The following is a 13,533-nucleotide window of genomic DNA, read 5'->3' on the forward strand; positions in this document are numbered from 1 at the left end:
ATAAACAAGATAAGACTGTTGTGGGGTTTCTTGTTATTCCTCTCTTATAATTATTCCTGTTCTTACCCAGACATCATTTAAGAGTATGACTTTTTATGGTGTATTCTGATGAGATAAATGAAGCAGCAGGTGTTAGATTGGAGGATGGATTTGACTTGTAACCAAGATGATTCACATCTACCTTTTCACTAGGGCTCTGATAAGTTGCAGGAATGGTCCAGTTCTGTTAGGTGAAAGTAAACCAACTATCATTTAAAGGGTGTTGGATATTACTACTCATTGCACAAAGTAAGCCGCAATCAAAACTCGTGGTGGGTGGAGGGCATCATAGCTGTGAGGTGATTGGTACAGATTTAGGGAGCAAATAATGTGAGAACACACCATTGCACCCTTTGTGTCCAACCCCAGGTGGAATCAAACCCATGGAAGTGTATAGTTGGCTGGTGTACTGATATTGAAAGACAATGTATTATAAACTATTATGTGGGAGTACAGGAAAAGATAAAGAGAAAGATTATTAATGAGAACTCCAACGCAGAAGCTTTTGCACATATAAATAAATATCCTTCCTGAAATGTGGATGAAGCTGAAAATCACCAGCCGATCGCTCTCTTTAGAGATACTGTATAAAGATGCTCTACATAGTAATCATAGTAGTTCCTGCATAGAAGTACTTTTTTGCGAACTACGAGTATTGAAATTCGTTCTGCTGTAACAAAAGTCACAGTATTTTCATTGGGATCGGATAAGGGAATCCCAGTTCGTGACGTCACAATGGCCACGATTGTTGATTGGCCAGCGGCGCCCACGTCGGATTTGAATTTACTTTTCCGAGGTAAACAGACTCCCCGGCCTCCTCCCTCACGAAGTGTTAAAAATGGCCCAAAATATCGCGCCAGGTACCACATCCAACGGCACTCCAAGCAAAGGTAGCACGGAGAGGGCGGTGGCGGGGAGGGATTCTCATTCAGTGAGCAAGAGGTAAGTAAAATATGAACTTAAAATTTAAATGGCTGATAGAGTCCTTGGACATTTAAAACCATCTGTCAACTTCCCTTTACAACTATAATTGGGGTCTCTGGTGGGCTATGGCTATTCTGTGTAAGGTCATTGATGTCTTTGACAATGCGGTATTCAGTATTGTATATGTTGCTTTGGACGCTGTAGCAAAATTTCTGTTGCGTGAACAGTTGGGGTAGCTGCACTATCAGTTTTGAAGTATTGTGTCCAGTCTACTGGTTTTGGCCCAGTTTTTGTTACATGTATTCATCAAAAGGTGTTTTTATGAGAATTAAGTACATACATCCACAGGCTTATAGGCTATTCTTTCTAACTATCCATTGGTCCATATAGTTAATAGGCTAACACCTCACTGTATTGCAGTTTGCAAAGAATTGGGTCCAAGAAATTAGAGAGCGCTCCATTTTCAAATACAGTAATTTATTGTAAAATTGGGTAAATGTGTGACTTTGAACTTACTGCAGAACCTCATCAATGTTGCACATAATTGGAGCTTAATGAACCTAACCTTACAGCAAAAACAACATTTTTTGGTTTTAGCATTGTATTAGTTACCTGTATTTCACAGATTATCATAAATGAAGTCCATAAACTAGCCTATGATGTAACTTTATTAGATTTTGTCCAGCTTGATTTTTATTAGACAACTTCAAATACTAAGACTCACCATGTGTATAAAACATAAATTGCAAAGGGAAGGCAACCCCCCAGTCTTGGTCAATTTGCATTGTCATACAGTGATAGAAACGAGATTTTCTTTAGCCGGTCAGTGTATCCTACACTGTACTGTACTAACTTATTGCCTGTGAAACATATACAGTATAAGAAAGAAAAGGGAACTGTACTTTGTTTTTGTTGATTTGGAAAAGGCCTTTGACAGAGTCCCAAGAGAGGTGAAGTGGGCAGTGAGAAAACTTGGAATCGAGGAGTGTCTGGTTAGGGTGATTATGGCCATGTATGTGGGTGCTCACGCCCAGGCAAGGGCAAATGGAATTTTGAGTGAGGAGTTTTCCATGAATGTTAGTGTGCATCAGGGGTCAGCCTTGAGCCCCTTGTTGCTTATTATGGTACTTGAAGCCTTCTTACCTGACATGAGAAATGGACTCCTGTGGGAAATGTTGTACTCTGATGATCTGGTGTTAATTGCAGAGAATGAAAGGGAGTTGGAGGGAAGATTTAGGAAATGGAGAGATGGTATGGGAACAAGGGCTTGAGGGTATATGCAGATAAAACAAAAATGATCGTATCTAGGGCTGGTTGCAGTACTGTAGTGTTAAAGAAGTGGGGAAGTGGCCATGTGTGATTTGCCACAAGGGCGTGGGAAGTAATTCCATCTCGTGCAGTGTTTGTGATATGTGGGTGCATAAGAGATGTAGTGTTACTAGAGGTAGACTGCAAGATAACGCTGATTTCATAAGCGATGTGTGTTGAGAAGTGCATGAGGAGATGGCCAGGCGTGAAGGGACTGAACTTGCTGGTGAGTCTCTTGAGTGTGTGGAAGAGTTTTTCTATCTGGGGAGACATGTTATATGCTGGAGATGGGGCTGGAGCTGGGGCTAGAGTGAGGAGTGGTTGGAAGAGGTTCAGGGAACTGTTGCCTCCTCTGACATTTAGAGGGCTCACCCTTTGTGCTAAGAGATCTTTGTATGCAGCATGTTTAAGGAGTGTAATGTTGTATGGCAGTGAGACCTGGGCAGTAAAGGAAGAGGATATTTTCAGGCTCAAACGTACAGAAATGGCAGTGATTAGGTGGATGTGCTGTGAGGTGTGTCCCTGGGTGCGAGGCCTGGGGGGGCTAGGTTTAAGGTGGAAGAATTGAGAGGTAGGATGGGACTGGGGTGTATTGGTGCTGTGATGAGGAGGGGTAGATTGAGATGATTTAGGCATGTGGAGAGGATGGGGGATGATATGTAGGTGCAGAAAGTGAGAAGTATTAATGTTAGAGGTATGGTAGCAAGAGGGAGAGTGAAAAAGACCTGGGATGAGGTTACTGAGTGTGATGCCAGAGATAAAGGACTAAATAGGGAAGCTGCCAGAGATCAAGCAGCATGGAGAGCCGCCATTGGGTGACCAAGGCCGACACATGCAAACATGTTGGAGCCTTCAAAAACTAAACTAAACGATTTTTGTACAGCTAGTTGCCTTAATCCCAGAGAGTGGTCATGAACAGATTGCCACCATGTCACCCTTCCTCTGCCATCAGGCTTCCCTGATGGCTATAGTTGCTCATTATGGTTTTGAACATAAAAGATAAGTTATCCAGTACATTTTGATGTGACACATTGTGACTTTTGTCAGAAATACATCGAATAAGCAGGCATTGTCTTCCCGGATGATGATATTAGTCCAGAAAAGTAACAAAGCTGTGGTTAACTTCAAGAAGGCATAACTAAGTTAACCCAACCCAGCCTAGAACCTAACCTTATGCTACAAACCTTACCTTATTGGAGTAAGCATGCAACCTATTGGGTCCTCAGAGTCTTGTCAGCTCTTGGGAAGACAGTTAGATGACAACAGAAAATGTAATCATTACCTGCCATTCAGCAGTGCTCATAATTGTGTGTCCCTCTTTCCTTCAGTACAGTATTCAAGTGCTGTAAAGTCAAACTTGATTTAATCTCTAGACTGCTTTGCTTTTTCAGACTACTACCACTTGCCTTGTACTTTTTTCAGTTCAGAATACCTACCATACCTTAAACTAACGTAAATCAAAATTTTCTTTGGCAGGAAACTCAGTCACAAGCATATAGTCAGAGTTCAAGCTGAGACACACAGTTCCACAAATCTTTGATTTCCATCCCCCTGTCCAGTTTCCAGCTATGTTTGGGAAGTAATTAGCTAATAGTAGTAGTAGTTGTTCCCTAGGCAGTCTGACCGAACAGACCCGAGTCCCTAAGGTAGGCCACGTCCAAGACTGGTCTTTCCCACAGAGCTCTCAAGGAATGTATGTTGTGTTGTTGGCACAGGCAGTTGTGTGCAGTGCAGTCTTCCATAATGTGCTTAATAGTATGGGATACTGTGTTTCATCCTGGACAGGCATCAGTGACGGAGTCATCCAGCCTCTTCTGATAACTCAAGAGGGCTGTATGATGCCCAAAGCTCAGCCTGACCAGGTGGACCCTGTCCTCATGAGGGGGGTAGGATTCAGAAGGGTGGATATCAGGAGGCTGTTCATCCAGCTGTTTGTTGTCTTTAAGTGACTGAATGGAGCAGCGAGTGATCCGAGTATCAATATGCTTTTGGAAGCTGGTTTGAGGCGGGCAAGGGGGGAGAGTTGACAGTATTTGTGTATGATATCGTGTGCTGGGTGTTGTTTTGATGTGCTGCCATGTAGTGTAGTGAATGGTGTGGGTTTGTGGAGGCTGCAGCAAGAATTAGTAATTAGCTACTTGTAGTTATGGTACTATACCTGGTTTGGCTTCCACTTTATAGAAGGCATCTGCTGTGCCATGGACAGCTGCAGTACCAGTATGGATATTCTTTAAGAGGAATTATGGCATCATTTATTTTTACCCTACTTCACCCCATACTAGGGTGGGAAAAGAGTTATGAATAATGATGATGATGAATTTTACTTGAGTTTGAATTGACGATACAGCTAGGTTAGTATCCTTTGTTAATGTGCTCCACCTTCCAGACTACAGCATGAATTGATGATGCTGATGATGTCTTCGGATAAAGGGATATCGGCTTTCCCTGAGGGTGACAACCTCTTCAAGTGGGTGGGCACCCTCACTGGTCCTGCCAGCACGGTTAGTTGGCCTTTTGTGCTAGATCATCATCATCATAGACAAGCAGTTGTTATAAATGGCCTTTATGTATACCTCTTCTTCTTCTTCTTCTTTTTTTTAAGTAAATTAAAGAAAAAATTCCTGTTAAAATTCCATTTCCACCTTGAAGTTAATCTGAAATAGCTATTTTAAAAAGCTGTGATATTTTATAACACATTTGTGATATATAACAAGGACATGCTTTACTTTGTCATACTCTGGTATACTTCATTTACCAGTCAGGCCCTTGGAATCTTGGTGTTGCCCATAGTGTATTTCTTTTGATTTCAGTTGTCAAGGATTTGAGAACTGGATGTGAGCTTCTTAACTCCATCACAGCAGTGATGACTTGTGTTTTATTTGCTATTGCCAGGTGCTTTTGTTAAGCTTGAGAGATCACTACAGTGTGAAGGGGTTACAGATTGACTACTAATCCATTCATTTTATTTTTGCAGCTAGCTACTAGATGGTTATATTCTGATAATAGGTTCTTGCAGAGAAGGGTTGACAGGCAGTTAGGGTAAGATTTATAGATAGAATAAAACTTTGTATGAAACACTTTTAATGGATGAAAGACCGGATGACATGCACTGTGGTGTGGCCTGGATGAACAGAAACAAACAGTAGTGATGGGGGAATGATTGAAAAAGTAAGAGATGTGTAAGGACAGCATACTGAATACTTGTCTGTCTTTGCCACCTTCTGCTGGGGAGTTTCTGGAAGGAACAAGGTTTCAGCAAACTAGATTGTCACTACTGTGCCAGTGTTACTGAAATTGGTGCTAAGTTTCTGACACTCATATCCCTCCTTTAATAGCAGGTTTAATGGTATGTGATGTACGTGTAATGGGGTCTGTAAAAGCCTGTGTTGCTTAGAGGCAAAGCGGGGATCCTCTCTTTGGCTCAGTGGTAATGTGCTCATGTTTGAAGCTAGAGGGCCTGAGATCGAATGTTGGTCAAACCAGTGATTAATTTGTCAAGTTTCATTTGGGTTATTACTATGGTTGGGAGCAGTGAGGGATGTGAGGCAAGGCTTAGAGGGCAGTGATGTTGTTGGTTAGCTGACAGCGACATAGTCCTTACCTTCCGGGGATGAGCTGTTTGGTGTGATCCGCAGCGTCCCCAGTGGTGGCCTCTGATGCAGTGCTACCATGTATTCGAAACTCACCAAATTAATCGCCAAGGGGAGAAAAAAGTGATGTAATGGGGTCTATAAAAGCCTGCGCTGCTTAGAGGCAAAGCGGGGATCCTCTCTTTGGCTTAGTGGTAACTTGCATGTGTTTGAAGCGCAAGGGCCTGAGATCGAATCTTGGTCAGACCAGTGATTAATTTGTTATGTTTCATTTGGGTTATTACATACAGTCGTCTACAGTACTGAAATCTGTTTGCTTCTCCTGCCTGTGTTTCATGGTGCATAAATATGATGTTTGGTCTGAGGTGCATAATATCATTCATATGTGGATGATGATATTCATCTTTATCCACTACATCTCATTCAGGCAACTGTTAGTCCAGCAGGAAGGAAACAGACTAGTATTTGAGTGTGCTTCATGTTATGGGATAAATGTGGTGCCTGTACAGGTCTTCACGATCAGAGGTTGATGGAAATTGTTGTCACCAGTCTTTTCATTGATAGGACAGACTATTGATAGCTGCAAGTTGCCTGTTTCCATTTTCTAGATTTTAAAGACCAGCCACTCTGCTTTGGGATGTAAACTATATACTGTACTCACTAACCCTGACCGTCGGAGGTTTTCCTTTGCAGAGGAAAATATTCTGACATGAGCTTGGATAAAATACAGTACCCAAATATTGCATTGTATTACAAACTTGAGAACAGGAGTAAGATGCCGGTAAGTTTCTGTGGTATTCAGTCTCCATGGATCTTTTTATTTTTTTTTTATTTATTTTTTTTTTTTTTTCCCCAGCTTAAGAGAGACTTCAGACTTGAGAGTTTAGATATAGCCTTCATTAACTTCATCTGGAGGCAGCAAGAGATGACTTTTTTTAAAGCATGAGACTGTTTATTTTTTGTAACATATGTATAAGACTGTTTATTTGTTTATGATTATTTTTTGTAACATGTATGAGACTGTTTATTTGTTTAAGTTTATTTTTTGTAACATATGTATGAGACTGATTTTTGTTTATTTGCATGATTCTTCTTGATTGATTATTTGCATGAAATTCATTTTCCATCCTCGCCAGGTTTATGAAGGCCTTACCTACCGACTAACATTGGAGTTCCCGAGCAGCTACCCATATTCAGCACCCATGGTTAAGTTCACCACCGCCTGCTTCCACCCAAACGTTGACCTGCACGGTAACATTTGCCTTGACATCCTGAAGGAGAAGTGGTCAGCATCATATGATGTGCGCTCCATCCTTCTGTCCATCCAGTCTCTACTTGGAGGTGAGATATTGTGTTTGTGTTTATATCTTCCCTCACCCTTTTCTTTTCAGATTAATTAATATCTTCCTTTTGTTGTCTCTTTGTTCTCTCTTATGTGGGATATCTTTGTCACTTGTTGTAGCTTCAGGCTTATCTGACTGAACCCAGTAGAGTGAAGACTGAAATTGCCTTTCCCGTGCAGGGAGGGAGGTGAGGGACATTTATATAACATGGCACGTAAGCCACTTGGTAATAACAGTAGCTATTGGTGCCACCACTTGGTGTTTCTCTCTTGTATTTGTCAGTAATTCTGTTAGGTGCTTTATTGTAATACAGGTTTGTCAGAAGGATATGCAAGCAGTCCTTGGTCAAGTTCCTGGATATGTATAGGTAAAATCTACAGTGAGCCCCTAAGTTTTGCATCCAATTCGTACTATGAGGTTAGTGCAAAACCTGAATTTCGCGAACCTAAAAGTATCAGTTCAGTGGTAAAAAATCTAATTGATTCTAGAGCCCCTTTCAAAGTCACTCATTTACTCACTTTTTAGATATAATTCTCATAAAACAGGATACCAAAATAACTGACAACCATATGAATTCGATAAAAATGTTAAGAAACATTAAAAATAGGATCACCAGCCTGAAAAATCTTCATCTTATCCTCTACCGAATACTTTTCTTCCTCACACCAACTCGATACTGACGACATTCTTTTCTATTCTTGCTTCCATCCTTTGAACTTCCCAGTATTTCACCACCACCACTATTACCTGGTTCTCCAATGAATGAAGAGGAAGCCATAATACAATATAGGTAGAGCACATGAGAACAACAGCTGAATGAAGGGAAAGACAAAAAAAATGACTGCCACTGCCATCACTACTTAGCACCATATACACACAGTCTCATGGCCAGCAGGAACTGTGAAAACTACATGGAAGACAACAGCTGACGATCGCCTTGTCCACCAGCACCCCATATATTGACGCAAAGGTGAATTCTTGATTGTGAGACATAAGTTCTTGGAAATTTTGGGCTTTTCTGCGGAAGGTAAATTCACGAACCCAAATCACGCTAAACGTAAGGGCTCGTCATACTTTAATCAGCTTTAACCTTAACGCTGGTTCACATCTGAAGACGTGTGGTCAACAGTTTTGCATGTGAGGACATTTTCATTTTTCATGGGTATGTTTCGACTTAAATGTGCCAAACTCACTGAGAGTTGTGTGGCAGGCTCTCTTGTTTGCCTGAGGGTGTGAGGAGAGGCTAGCTGGGACAGGGGTGGGGTGGGGGGTTGGAGGGCCTACCCGGGGAGACTGAGGTGCGTTGGGGAGAGACAGACAGGGACAAAGTAGGGTGGGGGAGAGGCACCTGAGTACAGTACACACGTACTGACTGCAGTCAGCCACCCACGCACTAGTAGAGATATGCACCAGCCAGTTGACATAGTACGGGTATATATATATATATATATACACACACACACACACACACACACAGTAGATATACACCAGCCAGTTGACTCCACGACCTCTACAATGCCAGCAGAGGGTAAGTACATGCGTTTTTGTGTCATTTGTGATTGATCTGTAAGGGAAAAATATATACTTTTGGAAAATCCAATTACAAAAATAAGCCTGGTCGTGGGAGTGAGATAGGGTGCAGGGAGCCCAGCATCAGGGGGTTAAGGAGGCATGCTTTACCATTAATCATGAATAACTAAGTGAATCTTAAATGTTAATTTGTAAAGCAGCCTGGTAATAACTATAAGGAAAGACTACCTGAAGATGCTGTTCAGCATGAATGATTAGTTCTGCAGTTTGGTTGCTGGATCCATGGTGGACCAGTGGTTACTGCATTGGGCTCCTGATCTGCATGTTCCCTGACTGTCGGTTCAAACCCTTTGACATGAAAGGTGCATATAACTTAATTACCCTGCTCTGTTCTGCTGCATTCCTTTGCATTACAAGTTCATTAGTTTAATTCTTATGTTGCAAACCATCTCTATTTCCCATGCTTACACAAGGTAGGGGAGATCAGAAGAAAATCTTGTTAAAAAATGTTTCAGTACGAAATCCCATTTTCACGTCCCATGAGGACTTGTAGGAGCTATGGGGCTGCCTGTGCTATAATGGACTGGGCCATAAATCTATATCGTAATTCAAGCCTTCGGTATTCTTGGCTCCACCCCAAAGGCATGTGTGTGTTTTCCTTATAGAAACATGCCTCAGTTCGTGAAGTAATTTTTGTAATGCCTGAGGGGTAGACAGCATTCTGTAAGTTGTCAGCAGACAAAAAATGAGAAACATAATTTATTGGCACTTGTGTTTCAAGCAAGTTGGTATCTCCTGTACCTTGAGTAGCAAGAAGATTGTGGCAAGCCAATCGTTTTATTTTTGTGGCAATTCATGACTTCAGTGAGATTATACAACCTTACCTTGACCTTGTTATCCCATTTAAGAAGAAAGTATATGATGATGTATTCTTTCTTCCTTACCCATATACTTTAATGTACTTTAGAATACTAAAATATGTTCTAATTATTGATTCATAGTTTTCAGACTTTTAATTGAATTCATGGTTTCTCCAACAGAGCCTAACATAGAGAGCCCTCTGAATGGCCATGCAGCAGAATTGTGGGCTAACCAGGCTGCCTACAAGAAACAACTTCTTGATCATTACAAAAAAGTCAACAGTGATTCCAAGTAATGGCAGACTGTCCCATTACAAAACCTTGGCTTGTCTTTTTTCATCCCTCCTTCTCAGATAGTGTTTACTTTACTTCCTGCTGTGGACCCAGTTTTGCTACTATTTCAGCTCTTATTCTATTTTATGCATATTTTTAAAACTGTATTTGCTGTCTTTCCATCGTTGTTTCTCAGATCCTTTCATCTGCCTTACTCCCAGTCTTCCAGCCTCTCCATCCATCTTTCTCTGCCATATATCATCTGTAAATTATTGAATCATGAACTTATAATCCGGCATGTCACATGCAGCTGTGTCATGATACTGGTTGTTGTTAGCTGTCATCTGCTTCCCCTCCAAGCATCCACATCATGTTAGTGATAATAGGGGGTGAATTAATGTGTCTGTGTATACAAATTTTAAGACATTTTCATTCAATATCTAATACTTTATGTTGAGAACTCAGAGCCCATTAAGCTTTAAGGTTTATAGCTTTTTTGCAATGTGCAATGTTTTACATTATATGTAGACTGTAGCTGTGAGAATGTTTGTGACTGTCTAGAATATTATGTGCAGCATGAATGCTTGTCTAGAATACTGTGTGCAGCAAATGCCTTGAAACAATCACTGCATGATTTTTAATCTTATCTGAACAAGCAATCAAAGAGCAACTAGGTTTTATTTTTAGGTCATTTATTTGTTTATTACCCTTATGTTGTGTAAGAATAATGGCATAATTCATGTGTTTAGTGTAGCAGAGGATAATCAAAGTTATCCCTGTTAACCCAGGTACATCCCCCCCCCCCTCCTCCATACTATCTTATTCAGCTTGGGAAATGCTGCTCGCATTAAAATGGTTAATGGAGGCTTCACCTAACCCCACAGTTTGAAAAGTCACTCCTAAAGTCAGTGTTGTCTGTATATATAGCAAGAGTAAACTAAAAAAATAACTGAATTTAAGAGGTTATGATTTTATTCAGATTTTTACCATACCTTTTTAACTAGTATGACTAATGTCCTGAAGTGTTGCTTTTAATCAGATGTGGTATAAAGCAGACCTAGCACTAAAACCTTCATTGACCCTGGTGATCTAGTAGTTAGGTGGCCCATCAGAATGCTGTCTTTGAATAGGTTCAGTACTTAAGAGGTGATGCGAGTTTTCATTCATGTAATGCCACCATGGAAAGTAGGTTGGTCATGTATTTTTAAATGTACTGGACTGTGGTAGCTCAGCCCTGTGCCATCTACTCCTTGAAGCGGGTAACATGGAATTGGCTACTGTTCTTTTATGTTATTATGGAGGTACAGGATGAGTTACACTTTCTTATACCTCCTCTCTGGTATTAAGTATGTAAGTCCTGCCATTAAAAAATATTAGTATTTCCTTCCAAAGTTTGGAATTACCCCTTTCTGTTAAGTGTTAATAACAGGTGCATGCTGAGTGTAGATACCTCCTGTGGTCAGCCTTGTTTAACCCTTCGTGGGCCAGGGGTTTCCAAGTTACACAGAAGGCCGATGGGGTCCCGGCAGACTTCAAACCTTAATGGTGTATTTCTGCCATATTCATAAAGTTATATCTACTAAACTTTGTACATACATTGCCCAGGATGCAGCACATGGAACCAACCCACAGTTTTTTTTTTGTCAGTATTCTTAGAACAGGTTCTCTAAATAATAGCAAGTTCATGTATATAGTAAATTAGCTATCTATCTATCTATAGCCCGACGCCCTAATCCCGCAAAGGGTGGCCGCAGACAAAACCCCTCCAAGTCGCTCTGTCACCCACCATTTGGCTACCCTCCCTTCAACTCACCCCCCCCTCCCTCATATTAGCATGATCATAAAATAAAACTATCCCTATAATGTTCAAATTTGGTACAACAATTTCTTGTTTTATCCTCTTGATGAGCATCTTCTGTATTACTACCACTACTTGCATTTTCAGAATTATCATCAGCACTCACAGGAGACTCAATACTACTCACACTAATTTCATTGTCCGATCGTTCAAGCATTTCATAATCATCAGCATCAGATACAGATAAATCACCATCTGAATAATTTTCTTCGTCTTGGTCACCTTCTGCCACTGCCATTGAGGCATACAACTTTGCTACTGGTGTTGACATTGTCCTAATGGTTATAATCTGAAATATCTGAAAAAAATATATATAAAAAATTAGTCACACAAAAGGCCAGGTGGGGTCCTGGCAGACCCCACTGACTTTTATTGCAATGTCACTCAATCGTGCGAGATTTTTTGCTCATGTTTTATGAGGATATAAAATAACCATCTACAATAAAAGTCATGAGATGCCAGGCTGTGAAAGTAAAAAGTGGCTTAATGGCAACATTTTAAAAACATGCTGGGGTCTGCAGGGACCCCATTTGCCCATGAAGGGTTAACTGAGAGCTGGAGTTAGGGGTTGTACACTACTTTGTCATTTTGCACTGCTTATCCAAGTAACTATTATGGAATAACAACAGGGCTATAGGAGTAAGGCTTGAAATGACAGTGGACAAAGAAATATAGTACAGTGATGGCATGGAAATTTTAAATGTATATACACATACATGGTGCCCTGCCCCCCAAAAAATCTTTGAAAGTGAGACAGGGTTATATGCTTAAACCTTAAAGGACATTGGAATGCAATGTCCCAATTTGTAAAGGTTGTTTATGGAACATTTGTGGTAATTATGGTCAGTCTGCATCCCACATTAGAATGCTGTCAACAATGATACAAAACATACAGTATACCCTTGTTCCAAATTTATCATGTGCTTCAGAAATTTGTCGTAAAAAACTGGAAGCTTGTATTCCACTCTGTGATTTAGGATGTCTGGACACTGCTACTCCTCACCCTGCCCTAGGGTGGGAAATGAGGTCCGGATGATGATGATGATGATGATGATGATTTTAGTTCAAACATACAATCATGAGGATATGCTGTAAAAAGAGTGTGTATGCTTTGGATGAAGAATGGAACAGTACATTAGGGATTCATACATATAATAAATGTATGTAGGATGCAGTAGCCTGGAAGCTATTTTGTCATTACCATCCCAACAGAATTCCTAAAAGGAAGGAAGGCACTGAAGATGTTTTTTTAACATTCATGTGAAGCTACAAAATGTGGTGAATGTTTTTGGTGTATCCGACAGAGCCAGGATTCCAGGGTCTTGAATGATGAGTGAATGGAAGCGTGGCCCACTGGACTGAGCAAATTTGGACTAACTGGACATTGCTACTCCTCACCCTGCCCTAGGTGGGAAAGGAGGTCTGGATGATGATGATGACGATGATGAAAGTCTTAAGGTCAGAAGTGAGGGAAGAAAGGAAAAATTGCATGGAGGTGGTACTGTCACAGTTATCCCCTTTCAGGGGACTCACAGGATGGAACAACCCGCTGAGATTACAGTGCACTTACTAGTTTCGCGCCTAATTGGTACCACAACAGAATCATGAAACTAAAACTCGGGAAACTCATGCATATACTTTACAGTAATAAGTGGTAATTGGTTTGGAGGTCAGCCACCGTATTCCCCCTTTAGCTACCCGTTAATGACACAATACCCCTACTATAAAGTACATACAGTTCATAAGACTGAAGTGTAATACTAAAGACTTTTCTAACATTGACACATAGGCTGAAGTGCTTCATCAGG

At 40.8% G+C, this 13,533-nt stretch overlaps 1 protein-coding gene across 1 annotated transcript; it reads left to right on the forward strand.

Annotated features, from left to right (window-relative positions):
* Nucleotides 1-847: 847 nt before the first annotated feature.
* On the forward strand, nucleotides 848-11,250 carry vih (ubiquitin conjugating enzyme vih). Its single transcript, XM_080272185.1, has 4 exons — nucleotides 848-981; nucleotides 4,658-4,772; nucleotides 6,998-7,202; nucleotides 9,775-11,250. The coding sequence occupies exons 1-4, from the start codon at nucleotides 878-880 to the stop codon at nucleotides 9,888-9,890; spliced, it is 540 nt and encodes a 179-aa protein (XP_080128311.1). The 5' UTR covers nucleotides 848-877; the 3' UTR covers nucleotides 9,891-11,250.
* The last annotated feature ends 2,283 nt before the right edge of the window (nucleotides 11,251-13,533 follow it).

The sequence above is a fragment of the Coenobita brevimanus genome, chromosome 50 (assembly GCF_032717465.1).
Source record: "Coenobita brevimanus isolate Jiangsu-jjx chromosome 50, ASM3271746v2, whole genome shotgun sequence".
NCBI lineage: Eukaryota > Metazoa > Arthropoda > Malacostraca > Decapoda > Coenobitidae > Coenobita > Coenobita brevimanus.

Excerpts from the sequence above, each read along its gene's own strand:
- vih (XM_080272185.1), top strand. The coding sequence starts at position 878 with ATGGCCCAAAATATCGCGCCAGGTACCACATCCAACGGCACTCCAAGC. Across the intron at positions 982-4,657 it reads TCTCATTCAGTGAGCAAGAG|ACTACAGCATGAATTGATGA; the intron begins GTAAGTAAAATA and ends TCCACCTTCCAG. Across the intron at positions 4,773-6,997 it reads TCACTGGTCCTGCCAGCACG|GTTTATGAAGGCCTTACCTA; the intron begins GTTAGTTGGCCT and ends CATCCTCGCCAG.